Raw genomic sequence first — 17,134 nt, forward strand, 5'->3', positions numbered from 1 at the left:
TATACCAACATAAGAGAAAAGTTATCGAAAACATTATTCTTTAAAAGTGCAACTATATTTTTAACGCTATTCAAATTATACACGCGCTGCTATGAAAGTTACATTTATTATCATCATTTTCCGAATACGAAATCTAAATTGAATTCTGTGTAAAAATTTATAAAATCTGTAGAAAAAAAATTGTAGTTAGGCAAATTAAATGTTTAAACATTTAAGTGTGATAAAAACATGTTTTTTTACATATTTAAATGTGTTTTATAAAGTGTTACCTAATTATTTGTTTGAATCACATATAGTTGCGCTTTACTACATTTATACATTATTTACAATACTTTTGGGAATGTCTTTTATATAATTCAGGAAATTGCACTAATTGTGTAAAATTATAAAGATAAATTATTGTTTAAAACCAACTTATACTAAAGATTTAAATGTATAACTAAGACATATCACATATGACTCTTTGATCTTCTTATATTCGAGATTATTGTCAAATTTCAGAAAATACATAATCACCAGTTTAATAAAATTTCGAGTTCTTCAGATTTTTCTGAATAAAATTATTGTCTTGTAAAAAAATTCAAGTAACTTATTTGAAAAACTACGGTAAATATCCGAAATTATTACATAAAAATTCTAATTTTATTACATTAAGAATTTGCACTCTTAACTGGCAACAATTTTTTGAGCATATCATAAAAAAAAGTGCATTTCAACAGTACATATTTAATTTTTTATGAGATTTACAAAATTCTATATTGATTTTGAAATACTTAGATAATTTTTTTAATAATTTTATAAACAAATATGTAAATGTGTGCTGTTTCATAATAAATGGCACAAACCAAACGATACAGTTATGAAAGATCCCACACAGTTATCTTCGACACTATTTAACATCATGAATTAGAAAATAAAAATACTTCAAACTATAACTTAAAAAAAAAGATTCATTCTTTAAATAAGAAAATAACTTCAAAAATACAAAAAACTACTTTATAACAGAACAGATTTTGGTATTCAGTTTAAGTAGGTAGTAATAAAAAATGACCTATAATTAAGACCTGCCAATGATTGAATATGAGCAAAGAATGTAAAAATGGCCTCAAGTTATATTGTTCGTACATATTTAACGAAAATTAAACAGTATTGTTTCCCATAATCTTAATTAATTTTACCCTGTTCCTGTAAAATGGCAATTATCAGCACATTATATAAAATTATAATGAATTCTTAAATTACATCATTGAAAATATTAATCTAATATTTTGCCGCAAATCTAAGGTACATCATATTATTCTTAAAACTAAAATAATCTTATCCAAAATAATATACTATTTTACACTATAACACAACATACCCTGAAAATTTGAGCAAACTAATTTCAGTCACGATTTAAAATTATTTATTATCTCATACATTTGATCTGATGCAAAAAAACACAAATTGAGAAAATAAAAAAAAATCTGGCTTAAAAAATGTAACGTTTGAGAGAATAATTTTGCAGATTTCATATCGAAAAAGAACAACACAATTTAGATTTTTGGTATGTCATAAACAAGGAACTTTAAGTAGGCTTTAAAACTGAGGGGCAGACCACACACACACACAGTCTTATCTAAATCATTGTTCAATTCGATTCACCGATCAAAAATATCACATTTCAACGTTCAAAGTCTTAACAAAACTCATTTCCATAATTTGGAACACATCAGTCATAAAAGGCAAGAATCGTTCATCATTCCGATATATGTAATATCATTTCTTGATCATCTATTCTAGAATCTAATTCTTTCAACTGATTACATCTTTCGCTTTCGAAATGTTTAGGCTCGTCTTCGAATCCACTGCCGTCATCTATAACTTCCAAATATTTGCATTCATCATCACTGTCTGTTTGTCTAACTGATTTATAACCGTAATCGCGTTCATCATCCCCGGAATCACTTTTGTAAGCGTCATTTGTTTCTTGAATTTTCACAGAGTTCCTCCTATCACTGAATATATTTTTCACATGGGTTATTTCATCACAAACTAAATCTTTGACCGTGCCGACCGAGTCGTACATTTTGTCGCTTAATTTGTGACTTAATTCTTTTATTCTATCACTGTGCGTTTTCAAGAGGGATGGTCTTCTTTCCTGATCGAATTGCGGATCGGAATCAGATTCTGTGTCATTCAGGGGGATTTCACAGGGTGAGTAAACAGTGTCTCTGCTTTTTTTCTTCTCCTTTTCGACCCACATTTCGCTACCGATGACGATGTTTCTTTGTTTCTTCTTGTTTACGGTTTTAAACATGACCTTAAAGGTGAGGATGTAAACGGAGGAGAGTATGAGGCAGGCCGCAGATATGAAGAGGAGGTACATGGCGCCTTGTTCAACGATTGGTAAAACGTTGAGGTATAGATTGAACCTGTGTTCCAGTGAAGGCGTTAGGGAGTACATTCTCTGTGAACAAAGAATAATAATTTAACATACGCAATGACAACAGCCCTTTTATAATAAAAACTTTACAATGTGAGTTTAATCTTAAATATGAACTAGTATTAAAATATTTTTTAATTGTAGAAGTATATATTATTATTTCTATTACCAATTATAATAATATTACTTAAGGTCGTGATTAAATGATATAGGGTCTTCAAAATGGAAATGATCAACTCCACAGATTCATTAAATACAAAAGGAAACAAAAAATAAATACAATGATGAAAAATAAGATAAGACACACTTACAATATCAAACCAAAGCAATGGCAGATACATGTTGGAAAATCTTTTAGCGTTCTTGATCGAGGACAGGTCTTCCAAGGCCATGTTGATCTGCAGTTTGGAGCTCACGTCCAGGGGGAGGCCGGAGGTAGGTTCGATCCAGAATCTGGGAAGATAATTAATATTAAAATTGATTTTGATCATAGAACAAAATGGAAAATAATGTTATAAGGAGTACTCTGAGTTCTTAATCACACACATAGAGTTAAAATTAAATATTGAAAGGGGAAGACGCAGAGATGTGACAGAAAGATTTTAAATAAATAAAAAAAATAATAAATTACATACTTTATTTGAAAAATTTAAAAGGAAATATTAGGAAGATATTTAAAAAATCACATTACTTAATATTAGGGCTAGTTTTATAAATAAAGCTCTCGGTATTGGTTGTGCCCACTCAGGGGAGTACTCTAGGTCCGTCTATAATATCGTTCCAGGCGTCGGAAAGGTCTGATTGTTATAGCAGATAATGAAGCCTAAATCATGACTAAAACTAATTTAGTTCACTTCCCCTGTCAGGGTCACGGGAACAGAGGGAACCTAACAATAACCTTATTAAATGCGGTCCTAGGCTCCCTTCAAAATATTATGAGGACGATGATATAATACTCGTATAGTGATATCTGACAAATACTAATATTAAATCTTTACGGCTTATGAGGTAGACTGTCCCGAAAATACTGAAAGGCTACATTCAGCTAATTATGGACCTGAACGTCTGCTAAAATTACAAAAGCGAAAGTTAGTAAGGATGTGTCTATGTTTGTTACTCTTTTATGCAAAATATACTGAACTGATTTTGATGAAATTTGGCACACGAGTAGTCAACATCAGGATAATTAATTATAAATACCGACCTGGTCTCATGAGCTTCTCTGTTCGGCGTAAGACCCTCGACTTTGCTGAACAAAATGTCGTCACCTTTATAGAAATGAGGGTAGGACAGAGCTATTGGAAATCCGTAATAGCAGTCCGTTACGTCGATGAGACCGGCTGGTAGGCATTTACCTAAAAAAGAGATTATATTGTTAGTATATTCATGTATATTTGATATAAGAAATTAAAGTATTACAAAATTAACTTATTAGTAATTACAATGTTGTTATACATTACTAATAAGTACAATTTTGAGCCTTTTAGGGTAGAAACCTTGGGCCCGTGGGGTCCATCAGCTCATCAGCTTTTTAATTTTCTTTCTAAGAGACTGATCGAGGTATCCCGTGACCAGGGGCTGGAAAGTCAAAGATTAAGCATTGCCATTCAACGTGGCAATGCAACCAGCCTTCTGGGCACGCTGCCGTGGGCAGTAAAAAGTAAATTTAATTCAAACAAAAACTTAACTTGGAACTCTGTCTACCCCGCAAGGGCAATAGACGTAATTATATGAATGTAGAATGAACTAATAGAAGAGCGAATTCGTAGTTGAAATATAATAAAGCGGGAATCTTTGGGAACAACATAAATGTAAGTAAGTAAGTATCTTAAAATGCTCTAAAAGCACAAAATGATCTTGATATGCTATACTCCTGGTTTCAATGCAATCTCTTGACCGTTAATATCAGCAAAACTTCTTACATCATTTTCAGAGCAAAAAATAAACCTATACCACCATACCAAACCATAACTATAAACAACCAACCCATCCAGCAGAAAACATGTGAAAAATATTTAGGACTCCGGCTAGACCAATACCTTAACTGGAATAACCACATAGATCACATAAAAAATAGAATTTCGTCACTAATGGCCTCACTACGAGGTTCTGTCAGTTGTATCCCTCGCAAACTTCGTTTCGTTTTATACAATTCTTTGGTCAAATCTAATTTAACGTATCTTGTTGAAGTATGGGGAAGCGCATCTAAAACCAAAATATCAGAGTTGCAAATTTCACAAAATAAAATAATTAAAATGTTATTCAGTTATCCATACCGCACCTCCCGGACTATAATATACAAAGAAACAAAACTTATGAACATAAAACAACTTTACAAATATCACACATGCATACTGATGCGCAAAATTCTCAACAGAACCATTCACACATCTATACATTTCACACAAATAAAACATGTAACTAAACGCTCGACACGCCGTGCTAGCTTTCTCACACTACCAAAAGTCCGTACAAACTATGGTAAGCGAATGTTTATCTTTGAAGGAGCACAAATATTTAACAAACTACCCCAAGATATTAAAAAAATTGTTTCATTCAATTTATTTAAAACAAAGCTTTCCGAACACATTTATAAAAATATGTAATTAAGTAGATACTAAATTTAAGTTAATGAACAAATGACTTGTGCAATTTTACCTCAACAGTGTTTTTTGTGATAATGTTCGTATACCCAGATTACCCAGTGGCAGTGCAAACGATAAAACTTATTTTAAGTATATTGTAGATTCTCAGCTAAGTGACTATGTATGTCTTATTGAGAAATAAATATCTTTGAACTTAAAATGGTATAGCGCACTGGCCGCTAAGAAAAAAAGAAAGTTAATTTTTAATAAACGAAAAATTATGACCCTCAATAGTTAATTTTCACAACAATGATTTAAGATGCAATTGAAGTTAGGGATTTTTATGTTTTAAGTTTTATATTAAGTATAGTTATTTTATTTTATATACCGGCTTAATTATCTGTACAGTACCTTTTCGACAGAAGCATTTGTTCTCCTCAATATATTTCCCGTTGTCCAACATATTCTCCGGGAATGTATACATGTAAGCGTTTAGGCCGCTCTTCACCCCCTCATCTATCGGTACCTGTAACAAAAAAAAACCCAGAATTAAACATAGAATTGGTAAGTATGTTTATGTAGTTTATTACTGTCATTTATTTAATCGTTCCATGTTTAATTATGTAAGTATTAGCATGTATCTTTGGTTAAATTTATTTAAACGATATTTATGCACACTCCATACCGCTCCAAAATTCATCTCTCCTCTCACGGGTCTACTAGAAGAGATTTCTTTTGAAATAAGTAGCATCTATGTACTAGAATTACTGTAATAAATGCTCCTGTATATAATTTTGTGTACATAAATAAATAAAATAAATAAATATAATCATTATTTTCACATGTACTTAAATATACCTCTGTTAAGACTTAGAGGTTCGCAGAGGCTAGACGGCAGTTGATAGGCATTCCCACTTTCAGATCTTTCTTAACTAGTTAACCCTAACTTCCTTCTCTTGGCTTTAGTCCCAGTTGCATCCTCACCACTCTGGAGAGGAGCCCGGGGTTCACCTTTGACTATGGACCCTGCATTGGGTGAGTCAGGTTTTACACGAAGCGACTCCCGTCTGACTGCCTCAACTTGGCAAGGTAAACCTAACCCGTATTGGATCCATGGTTACACAACCAGTTGCCTGAATGTGCAGGTTTCCTCACGATATTTTCCCTCACCGTAAGAGCATGTGAGTTATATTTAGTAATATTTATAATTATGTAGCTTCTAAAAATTGTGTGGTTACGCTAGATAAAAGATGACCTACTTTTAACATATGTATATTAGTTTTAACTTCTTGTCATTCATGGTCATATGAAAATATGATTGAAATTGATTGACCCAAAAAAGAAGGCTTTTAGATTCTGGATTTTCCTATATGTTTTGGTTGACTGGAAGAAATCCCGTTTGGGATAAGTCCGCCATTGTACATATTCTTCCAAATCTAATGACTGTTTTCTATTATTGTGCAATAAACAGTTTACAAACAAACAAAAAGGAAATACGGTCAAATAACCTCTTCTTTATTTAAGTAGGTTAAAAAAGATAATAATGAAAATGAAATCATGGCAAATTGAACCTCTTTTGAACAAACATGATTATTGTGCATCAATAATTTGCAGTGTAGATTGTTCTACCGCATCTTCTACATTTGCGCGTTGGAAGCGTCAGTAGATTTAATTATACTGATGTCGACATCATGAAGTCACACCACGTAAGTATCCTATTTCGAAAATCTATACAAATATTATAAAGCTGAAGAGTTTGTTTGTTTGTTTGAACGCGCTAATCTCAGGAACTACTGATTCGAATTGAAAAATAAAAAATAATCAGTAGTTGTTGATTAGACTATTTATCGAGGAAGGCTTTAGGTTATATTACATAACGCTGCAACTATTAGGAGCGAAGAAATAATGGAAAATGTGAAAAAAAACGGGGAAAATTATTCACCCTAGAGGGCTTCAAATGTAATGCCCAAAACTATTCCACGCGGACGGAGTCGCGGGCACAGCTAGTCGCTTCATAATTGTCACAAAACGTTTGGCGTCACAACATTGAAACTGAATTGAAAAAGAAGAGAAACTTACCAATGGTGCAGCCCGGCACAAACTCTTCCTATAAAACAGGATGGATTCATTCCTGGTAACACCCCCTTTGAACTTGGTGCCATCGGACGCGTTCCTGACATTGGAGCAGTGGGTGCCCTCCCAGTGGGGGAGGTCGCTGGAGCCCTTGTAGGTGTCGATGAGTCCTGAATAGTCCAGATTGTTCTCGCCCGTGTAGATCGTTTCAAAATCACCGTTGAAATCGTACATCTGAAAAGAATGCCAAATTAGTTTATATGTACATACATATATACATAAAATCACGCCTCTTTCCCGGAGGGGTAGGCAGAGACTACCTCTTTCCACTTGCCACGATCTCTGCATACTTCCTTCGCTTCATCCACATTCATAACTCTCTTCATGCAAGCTCGGCGGTTTCGGGTACTTTTGACTTGACCCTTTACCAGGACGTCCTTAATTTATTTGTATCTAAGATTATTGCATCCTACTAATATTATAAATGCAAAAGTCTGTACCTATGTCAGGAGGTCAGTAAAGATGTTTGTTACTTTTTCACGCAAAAACTACTGAACCGAAAACGATGAAATTTGGTATGTGGGTAGCTGAAGACCCAGAATAACACATAGGCTATTTTTTATCCCAGAGTTCCCGCGGGATTGACAGGGTTTCCATGCGGACGAAGTCGCGGGCGGCCTCTAGTACATGCATATGATTATTAAAAATACAACTTATATGAATTAATTGATAATAAAAATATAAACTATTCTAAATTACAGAATATCATAGGTTAAGCTTAACATGACATATATACTTATCCCTTCTATGGTAGACAGACCTTCCATGGTAGACAGAGTCAAAAGTCTTGAAAAGACTGACAGGCCACGTTCAGCTGTTTGGCTTAATGATAGAATTGAGATTCAAATAGTGACAGGTTGGCTAGACCTTCAGGCCGTAATCAATTCATATGAAGATACCTCTCAGATTTCGTCATAGGCTTTAAATAATTTTGAACCTAGGTCTAGGTAGGTATTGCTTCAGAGTTAAGCACTTACTAGGCAGTAAAATACAAATGTTAACTTGACCCAAATTGGTTAAATATTTACGAACGTGCAATTAAGTTAGTTTGTTTGTAGCAAATATTTTAAACAAAGTTTACTGCCGCTTCCAAAGCGTCAGCGCAGATAAACCGGTAACAAACTGCACTGCAGCATTATCTTCACAACTATCCAAACTTAGAATAGAAATGTGGACGAGAGAATACATTGTTCAGATTGATTGACTTATATGAAATTGAAACTGTGCCGTGTGGTTCCCGGCACCAGTGCAAAAAAGAATAGCACCACTCCATCTCTTTCCTATGGATGGCGTAAAAGGCGACTAAGGGATATGCTTACAAACTTAGGATTCTTTTTTTAGGCGATGGGCTAGCAACCTATCACTATTAGAATCTCAATTCTATTACTAAGCCAAATAGCTGAGCATGGCCTATCAGTCTTTTCAAGACTGTTGGCTCTGTCTCAAGGGATATAGATGTGACCATATGTATGTATGTATGTATGAAATTGCAATAAAAAAAAAAATATATTTTTTTTACGCATTGGCATAGTTAAACCAAGCTACATATACATATATAACTAACCCGATCAATAAGCCCAAGTTTATCGAAGTAGATCCACCCAGGCATGAAGGTGTTCCCCAGGGTCATCAGCTCCGACTTGTACCCCATCATGAACTCTCTAGCTGTCATCTTGGCCAGCGGCTGGGTATTCGTTATCGTGATCAAGTTGTTCAGACCGAATTTGGTCATGATGCCCTGACGAGCCACCACGTTGGCTATGCTCTGAAAAAAAATAAGAAATTAGGTATATAAATGAATGAAAGTGCCGTGTGGTTCCCGGCACCAGTACAAAAAGAACAGGACCACTCCATCTCTTTCCTATGGATGTCGTAAAAGGCGACTAAGGGATAGGCTTACAAAGTTGCGATTCTTTTTTTAAGCGATGGTCTAGCAACCTGTCACTATTTGAATCTCAATTCTATCATTAAGCCAAATAGCTGAGCGTGGCCTATCAGTCTTTTCAAGACTGTTGGCTCTGTCTACCCCACAAGGCATATACACGTGACCATATGTATGTATATAAATGAATCAATGAATTATATATCTATCTACTTCTGAAAGTTTTGTATCTGTGCCAAATATGATCGTAATAGGTAGTTTTTGAGTTTGTTCGTTAAAACATAACAGATACAAATCTTTTCTATTTTCGTACATACATATAATCCAGTCTTTATCCCTTCGGGGTAGACGGAGCCATCCGTCTCGCAAACTGATAGGCTCACATACATACATACATATAATCACGTCTATATCCCTTGCGGGGTAGACAGAGCCAACAGTCTTGAAAAGACTGGTAGGCCACGTTCAGCTGTTTGGCTTTATGATAGAATTGAGATTCAAATAGTGACAGGTTGCTAGCCTATCGCCTTAAAGAAGTATCCCAAGTTTATAAGCCTATCCCTTACAAGTACTTAGTAAGTTTATTAGCTTATTCATAAATCTTTTCTTAAGTAAGTAGTATAGATGGATTACGAAACAAAAATTCATTGTAGCTAGCTACAACGCACTTAAATTTTGAGCAAGTAATAAAATTATCAACTGGAATTATGTACCTACTTATTTAAGTAATGTAATTTACCATCAAGGCTAACAATATGCAGGAATTAATATATTTGAGCGGTGAAATTTCGCAATAAGTAATGCTTTGGTTATAATAATAATAATTTAATTTGCATAAAATCCGAAGCTGATCGAGAAGATAACCTTGTACAATACAACCTGCTTTATTTCATACATGACTAAACCATCTTAGCATTCCTTTTTCTATTCCTGTTACTATTTCTTCTTTCACATCACAACATTCCCTTAATAATATATATGTACATAAATACATATAATCACGTCTATACCCCTTGCGGGGTAGACAGAGCCAGCAGTCTCGCAAAGGCTGAATGGCCACGTTCAGCTTTTTGGCTCAATGATAGAATTGAGATTGAAATAGCGACAGGTTGCTAGCCCATCGCTTAAAAAAGAATCCCAAGTTTGTAAGCCTATCCCTTAGTCGCCTTTTACGACATCCATGGGAAAGAGATGGAGTGGTTCTATTCTTTTTTGTACTGGTGCCGGGAACCACACGGCACAGTGTCCTCAAATTCTAATTTAATTTTCACCAACCTTTATTATGGTTACAAATTTGGTTTGTAGGGATGGAATGAAGGATAATTAGTATAATAAAGCTCTTATCAGCTTGTGAAGTTTCATAATGTATGTCAATAAAACAATTGTCTCTCATTCTATTTTGCAACCATTTCAATTCGCACGATAATATCTACTTGTGACGAAATGCAATAAAATGCATACCTTCCGAGTGACGGCCGTTTCTTATACATACATACATACATACATACATATGGTCACGTCTATATCCCTTGCGGGGTAGACAGAGCCAACAGTCTTGAAAAGACTGAATGGCCACGTTCAGCTATTTGGCTTAATGATAGAATTGAGATTCAAATAGTGACAGGTTGCTAGCCCATCGCCTGAAAAAGAATCCCAAGTTTGCAAGCCTATCCCTTAGTCGCCTTTTACGACATCCATGGGAAAGAGATGGAGTGGTCCTATTCTTTTTTGTATTGGTGCCGGCAACCACACGGCACGTTTCTTATATTTAAAATAATTGTACATTTAAGGCCATATTCATAATGATTTGGGAGCGGGAGAGGCTAAAATTAATTGAGCTTACAACTTTTCACTGCATGATTAATTCTATTACTAAGCGCAGATCCGAACAGGCTCTGTCTACCAAGTTAGGTACAAAGATGTGCAATTAGAATGTGTATTTTTTAAGAAATTGGTTCAGAATAGCCTAGTATACTCGTATACCTTACAGACAAAAAAAATAACTTATTATTATCACCTCTTTAGAATCGAGAACCTCCTCCGTTTTTGTGGGTTAAATCGAACATACGAGATAGAAATGCACAGGAAGCCGTAAGCACTGATTATTGCGTGTGCGCACGGATCTCAAGCCCGGTGACAGTCCGAGCGGTTATAGTCTAGGAGCTAACAGATTTTTAAGAGATACTAAATTTTCACGTTGGAAATTATTAAATTATTGTTAATTTTTTCAATTTTAGAAACGTTATTAACGATAAAGTAAAACTTTAGGCCGAATTAAAAAATAAATTAAATATAGTTATATCTCATATTATTAAATAATAAAAAGAAAACTATTCACAACTATACTGACATACAAACTTTCGCATTTATAATATTAGTTGGATTTACTCCATACCGACTATGGAGTGTTAAAAATGTCATTAGATCTTAGACTAAGTATTCTCAATCGACATCTAGTCGTCTAGAACATTCGTCTATCTTTGGTGTCGACAGAATTAGGAAATAAGTTTGTTTAGACCAAACCTACGCCTCGGATATAGCAGCTTACGAAAGGTGGGAAATGTTGAAATTTGCAAATATTCAACATTCTCGCTTTAAAAAGGGCGAAGGTAATGTAATGACGGATTCGCACCGTTTTTACCACATTCTGTATGATGATAGCTTAGTTTCACGTCTATATACCTAGTGGGGTAGACAGAGCCAACAGTTGCGAAAATTCTGAAAAGCCAAGTTCAGCTTTATAACTTTATGATTCGAACCAGTAGTTCCTGAGATTAGCGCGTTCAAACAAACAAACTCTTCAGCTTTATAATATTAGTATAGATTATTTTACTATGTTTGTAATGATAACTATGTCGTGTGTGCACATTTTTGTTCCAATCCAGATCACAGTGTTAAGTTTATATTAATATAGACGATGTTATCGATTGTAACCTGTTATGTACATATATACATAAATCACGCCTCTTTCCCAGAGGTAGAGACCACATCTTTCCACTTGCCACGATCCCCGCATACTTCTTTCGCTCCATCCACATTATACATATACTTAGTAGTATACTTTTCATTACTCTACAATCAGTAGGAGCAGAGCAGTGAAAGGAAATGTTGGGAAAATGGGAGAAGTTACTTTATTTTTTAAGCTTCCGTCGCAAGTGCAGCCTTAATGGTTAAAGCTACAGCGAAACCATGTATAACGGATATATTCTACATAAAATTATTGAAAAAATATCCCAAGACAGCATAAGTCTATCTTTTATGGTTGACTCACAATAACACATAAAAAAACTCACCAACAGAGCGATGTGAGGTAGAAACAAGATGTCGTCTTCTTTGTTTCCCTCGGAGAGTTCTTCCACCCAGGTCAGGGGGTGTTTGGGTATAGCCGAGAGGGTCCCGTTGGAATTGAAGCCTGTTATCTCATGTTCTAAGCCTTCCCTGAAAAAAAGATAACGGGGTAAGTGACAGGCAAAAGGGATCTGTTGAAATATAATCTTAGTACTCAAGCCAATAAATTTATACGGGACAAATTACACGGATTGAGTTAGCCTCGAAGTAAGTTCGAGACTTGTGTTATGAGATACTAATTCTAAGATAGTTTACATATTTTATAATATATACTTATATAGATAAACATCTCAGACCAGTTAGAAAAAGATCGTTTCTCACCATGGGGTTTGAACTCGGGACCTCTATCACAAACAAGCACACTAGATTTAATTGTAAGTTGTGAACAGACAATTATTAAGTGCGAGAAACTCTTTTGATCAAGTGGGTTAAGAATTTTGATGAATATTGCATAAAGAATATGCCGGTATTAAATAAGATAATTACATATGTGTTAGTAAATCAAAATAACTTATAAAAATAATGTGAATGCTTATCAACAAATAACGATCGTTCCTTTTTTGTCTCGTTAAATTATTATACTTTTTTGTTAGAGGCCAGTGCGTTAATAAATTATACATTTAAAAATAAATACTATCATATATGTACGTCGATAGTTAAGAACTTAGTAGTTTAATAGTTGAAGAAATTCGATTAAATAATACGTCGATGGTTAAAGACCTTAAAATCATGTGATTAGAAGAAATGGAGTGGTCCTATGCTTTTTTGATGCCTTCCCGGCATTCCATTTCTTTCCCGTGGATGTCGTAAAAGTCGACTATAGGATAGGCTCATAAACTTGGGATTCCTTATTTTAGTCAATGGGCTAGCAACCGGTCATTATTTCAATCTCAATTTCTATCATTACGCCAAACATCTGAACGTGGCCTATCAGACTTATCAAGACTGTTGACTCCGTCTACTCCGCAAGGGATATAGACTGTATGTATGTATGTATAGTAAAAGAACAATCTTCTTCGTCGTTTCCTTTGCCCACTTTCTACGCGGGGTCGGCACAGTATGTTAGTTTTCTCCAATTACTTCTGTCAATTGCCATCTCACTGGTCACTCCCTCTTTCCTCATACTATCCTTTACGCCGTCCATCCATCTCTTTTTCGGTCTTCCCCTATTTCTTAAACCTTACAGCTTTCCTTATAGTAAAAGAGCCAAACATTTAAACGTGGCCTATCAGACTTTTCAAGACTGTTGACTCTATCTACCCCGCAAGTGATATAGACGTAATTATATGTATATATGTTAAGCTGATGCAAAATTTCGAATTTCGTTTACATTTCATTAATTTCGCGTACCCATATTGGTTTAGACAATTTTCGAAATGTAATCCATTCTTATAGGCATCTTGCAGTTCTTAAAACTTACTTAGTACTGTATGTATGTATGGTAAAAGAACAATACGTACTTGTAAACATAAGGTCCGACCTCCTTCAGCTTGAGTTTATCATCAGTGCCGGCCAGGTATTCCTCAGCGTTGGTCACATTGAACAGGTAGACTCTGCAGTAAAGGTCCACTTCAGGTTTGCGCCACATCTCGAAGATCTCACCTCCGTTCGACAGGACCACTTTCTGATGGAAAGAGTGTATTGAAAACACGTGTGCATAGATAAATCACGTCTTTATATCACGTGATTATATGTTTATATATATATGTTTAAAGCGACTAAGGGATAGGCTTATAAACTTGGGATTCTTCTTTTAGGCGATGGGCTATCAACCTATTTTTTTAATCTCAATTCGTTAAGCCAAACAGCTGAACGTGGCCTATCAGTCTTTTTAAAACTGTTGGCTCTGTCTACACCGTAAGGGATAAAGACGTGATCATCGTATGTATATATGTTTAAAATGCGAAACAGCGAGAGGTTTTCGCGCGATAAAAATGTTGAGAATTAATCTAAGTTTTCAAAAAAAAAAATGGGTACTCACTTGTCTGAAGAGGAAATCGTAGGGATGCAGGAAAAGAATGAAGCAGCCAGCTGCTAACGCGAAGAAACCCAGCATGAGTAGAATAAATAGACCTGGAACGACAGATAAATAAATTTAAACATACAATAACACAATTTTTCTGAAGGAGATGGTGGAGATTGAGAAAAAAAACAAAATATTTCCAGTGCCTTGTGGTTCTCGATATTAAAGAATTGGACCACGCTATATCTTTACCGTGTATGTCTTAAAAGGCGACTAAGGGAAAGGCAATGAACAAAGATTTTACTTGTAGTCGATGAAGTAGCATCCTGTCACTATTTGAATTTCAATTTCATCATTAAGCCGTAGGTATAGTTGAACGCGGACTTTCAGCCTTTAAAAGACTGTGTTGGCTCTGTCTACCCCGCACGGGATATAAATGTGATATGTATTTGTGATTTCTTTGATTTTTTTTATTTCGGCTTTGCATACTTCTTTCTCTTATCCATATTAATTTCTCTCTTTATACAATCTACAACTTATAATAAATCCTTAAAATTTCATGTCAGTAGGTACTTTTTTCTAGAAATTATAGTTAGGGAACCATAAATCTGGGAATAATGTTAGCGAAACACGAAATAATTATTATCCAATAATAAAAAAAATCAGTACCCTTCTTGGCTATTTATTTATTTATTTAAACATTATTGCACAAAAAACAAAAATGTACAAAAGGCGGACTTAATGCCGTTTGGCATTAAGTAAATATTTTATTAAGATCATATAATAATTTAATGTTGCGGGTAATGCTTTCGGAATTTGATCTTAAAAAAATATTATTTATCCTATTGGTAAAACAATGATTTGTCACATCCAAAGCTGACCAATTTCGGACTGTGTGACCCCCAAATTAAATTTTCCATTTGGCGAAACGAGTTTTCAAGATGAACACTTTTGTGGTCGATAGGAAGTCCAAAATAATTAATGTCTTTTATTTAACACGCGGATATTGGAAAATTAATGTAAAGTCATCAATTATATTTGTAATATTTCGCAGTATCAGTCATTGACGTAAAAACCTTATATTTAGACTAGCTGTGACCTGTGACTTTGTTCGGGACCAAAGGAAACTCACTTTCGGCAAAAATATGTAACTAGGGAGAGGTCACAGTTTTTAATTTAGGAGTTTGAAAGAATATGTAGCGGGAGCGACAGTACTAAGTAAGTTTTAAGAACTGCAAGATGCCTATAAAAATGGAGGACTTTTCGAAAATTGTCTAAATCAATATGCGTACGCGAAATTTTTGAAATGTAAACGAAATTCGAAATTTTGCATACATATATACATATAATTACGTCTATATCTCTTGCGGGGTAGACAGAGCCAACAGTCTTGAAAATACTGATAGGCCACGTTCAGCTGTTTGGCTTAATGATAGAATTGAGATTCAAATAGTGACAGGTTGCTAGCCCAATGCTTATAAAAAGATTCTCAAGTTTGTAAGCCTATCCCTTAGTCGCCTTTTACGACATCCATGGGAACGAGATGGAGTGGTCCTATTCCTTTTTTTATTGGTGCTGGGAACCACACGGCACAAGCAAGAGGCTTAGCTATAAAAATTAAGCTATTAAAATTGTCGAAATTTTGCACTTATAAAATTATTTTGAAACAGCTAACAAAACAACATAAATTTAATGTAGTGGAAATATATAAAAAAAATATCATTATAATTTTATTAATAAAGGCACACGTGCATAGTACCTTAGTTGTTACAAAAATAAGGTAAAATATTATGATAAAAACGCTTCAGCGGTTATCGAGGTCAAAGGACATAATCGTGGTAGTTTTGCTGGATTAGTCATGTAACGGTCTTTTTGTATAGACAATTAAATAGTATAATAACAATAATTGTGTTGTATGCAGCAATTATTCGCTCATTGATGAGGGTAATGTGGCATATCAGTCTTTTCAAGACTGTTGGCTCTGTCTACCCCACAAGGGTTATAGACGTGACCATATGTATGTACAATGCGGTTAATGCTTTCGGAATCCGATCTTATAAGTTGACTAGTTTGAACACGCGTCTTTGTTTGCAAATCTCTTTGGCAGTCAAATTAAAATTTTTATTAATTATCATAGGATATTTAATATCGCTTAATAATTGTCATATCTTTTGGTTTCACAACATTAGTTGACGAAAAATAAATTACTTAAAACTAAGTTTACTGCCGCTTCCAAGGCGGTCAGTGCAGAAGAAGCGGTAACTGCACTGCAGCGTTTTCTTCAACAACGTCAACTTCACAACTATCCAAACTTAGATTAGAAATGTGGACGAGAGAATGTGCAGATTAATTTACTTATACGAGATTTTAATAGATAATAAAAAAAAAAATTTTTTTTAAGGATTTCCACTTTAAATAAATTTATGTACAGAGTGTACTGAATTTTGATTTAGGTTCAAATCAAACTACAATTCTTTACGAGGTTCCTGTGCTAAGCTAAAGCTAGATGTTTTATCATTCAGGAGGTCAGTAATTTATTCAGAACAAAATAGTTGAAAAACTACAAACACCTATAAAAAATAGTTTTGGCAATGTTTTTTTTAGAAGTCTGTTAGCTGAGACCAGCCGAAAGAACTTAGAATGAAATCACAAAGTATTTTGGTAGATTTGTCCTTTAGTCGCCTCCTAGGACGAGAAGGATTGGAATAGTTTTTAATTCAATACTACATATGAGAAGTCCCGGAAATAATATTCACAACATCATGAATGACCTTAAATTTAGAATTTTGAACCCACAC

The 17,134-nt window shown here is 34.4% G+C and overlaps 1 protein-coding gene across 1 annotated transcript in view; it reads right to left on the reverse strand.

The window, feature by feature from the left end:
* LOC106131000 (scavenger receptor class B member 1) overlaps window positions 1-17,134 on the reverse strand; it is a 40,634-nt gene continuing 23,500 nt past the window's right edge. Inside the window, exons 2-10 of the mRNA XM_060953018.1 lie at window positions 14,355-14,446; window positions 13,834-13,997; window positions 12,319-12,463; window positions 8,708-8,908; window positions 7,090-7,317; window positions 5,422-5,536; window positions 3,630-3,780; window positions 2,737-2,878; window positions 1-2,449 (exon numbers count right to left, since the gene is read on the reverse strand). Of these exons, the coding sequence (XP_060809001.1) occupies window positions 1,739-2,449; window positions 2,737-2,878; window positions 3,630-3,780; window positions 5,422-5,536; window positions 7,090-7,317; window positions 8,708-8,908; window positions 12,319-12,463; window positions 13,834-13,997; window positions 14,355-14,446 (1,949 nt within the window). The 3' untranslated portion in view covers window positions 1-1,738. The remainder of the gene's footprint in view (window positions 2,450-2,736; window positions 2,879-3,629; window positions 3,781-5,421; window positions 5,537-7,089; window positions 7,318-8,707; window positions 8,909-12,318; window positions 12,464-13,833; window positions 13,998-14,354; window positions 14,447-17,134) is intronic.

This window comes from Amyelois transitella, chromosome 30 (assembly GCF_032362555.1).
Source record: "Amyelois transitella isolate CPQ chromosome 30, ilAmyTran1.1, whole genome shotgun sequence".
Taxonomy (NCBI): Eukaryota; Metazoa; Arthropoda; class Insecta; order Lepidoptera; family Pyralidae; genus Amyelois; species Amyelois transitella.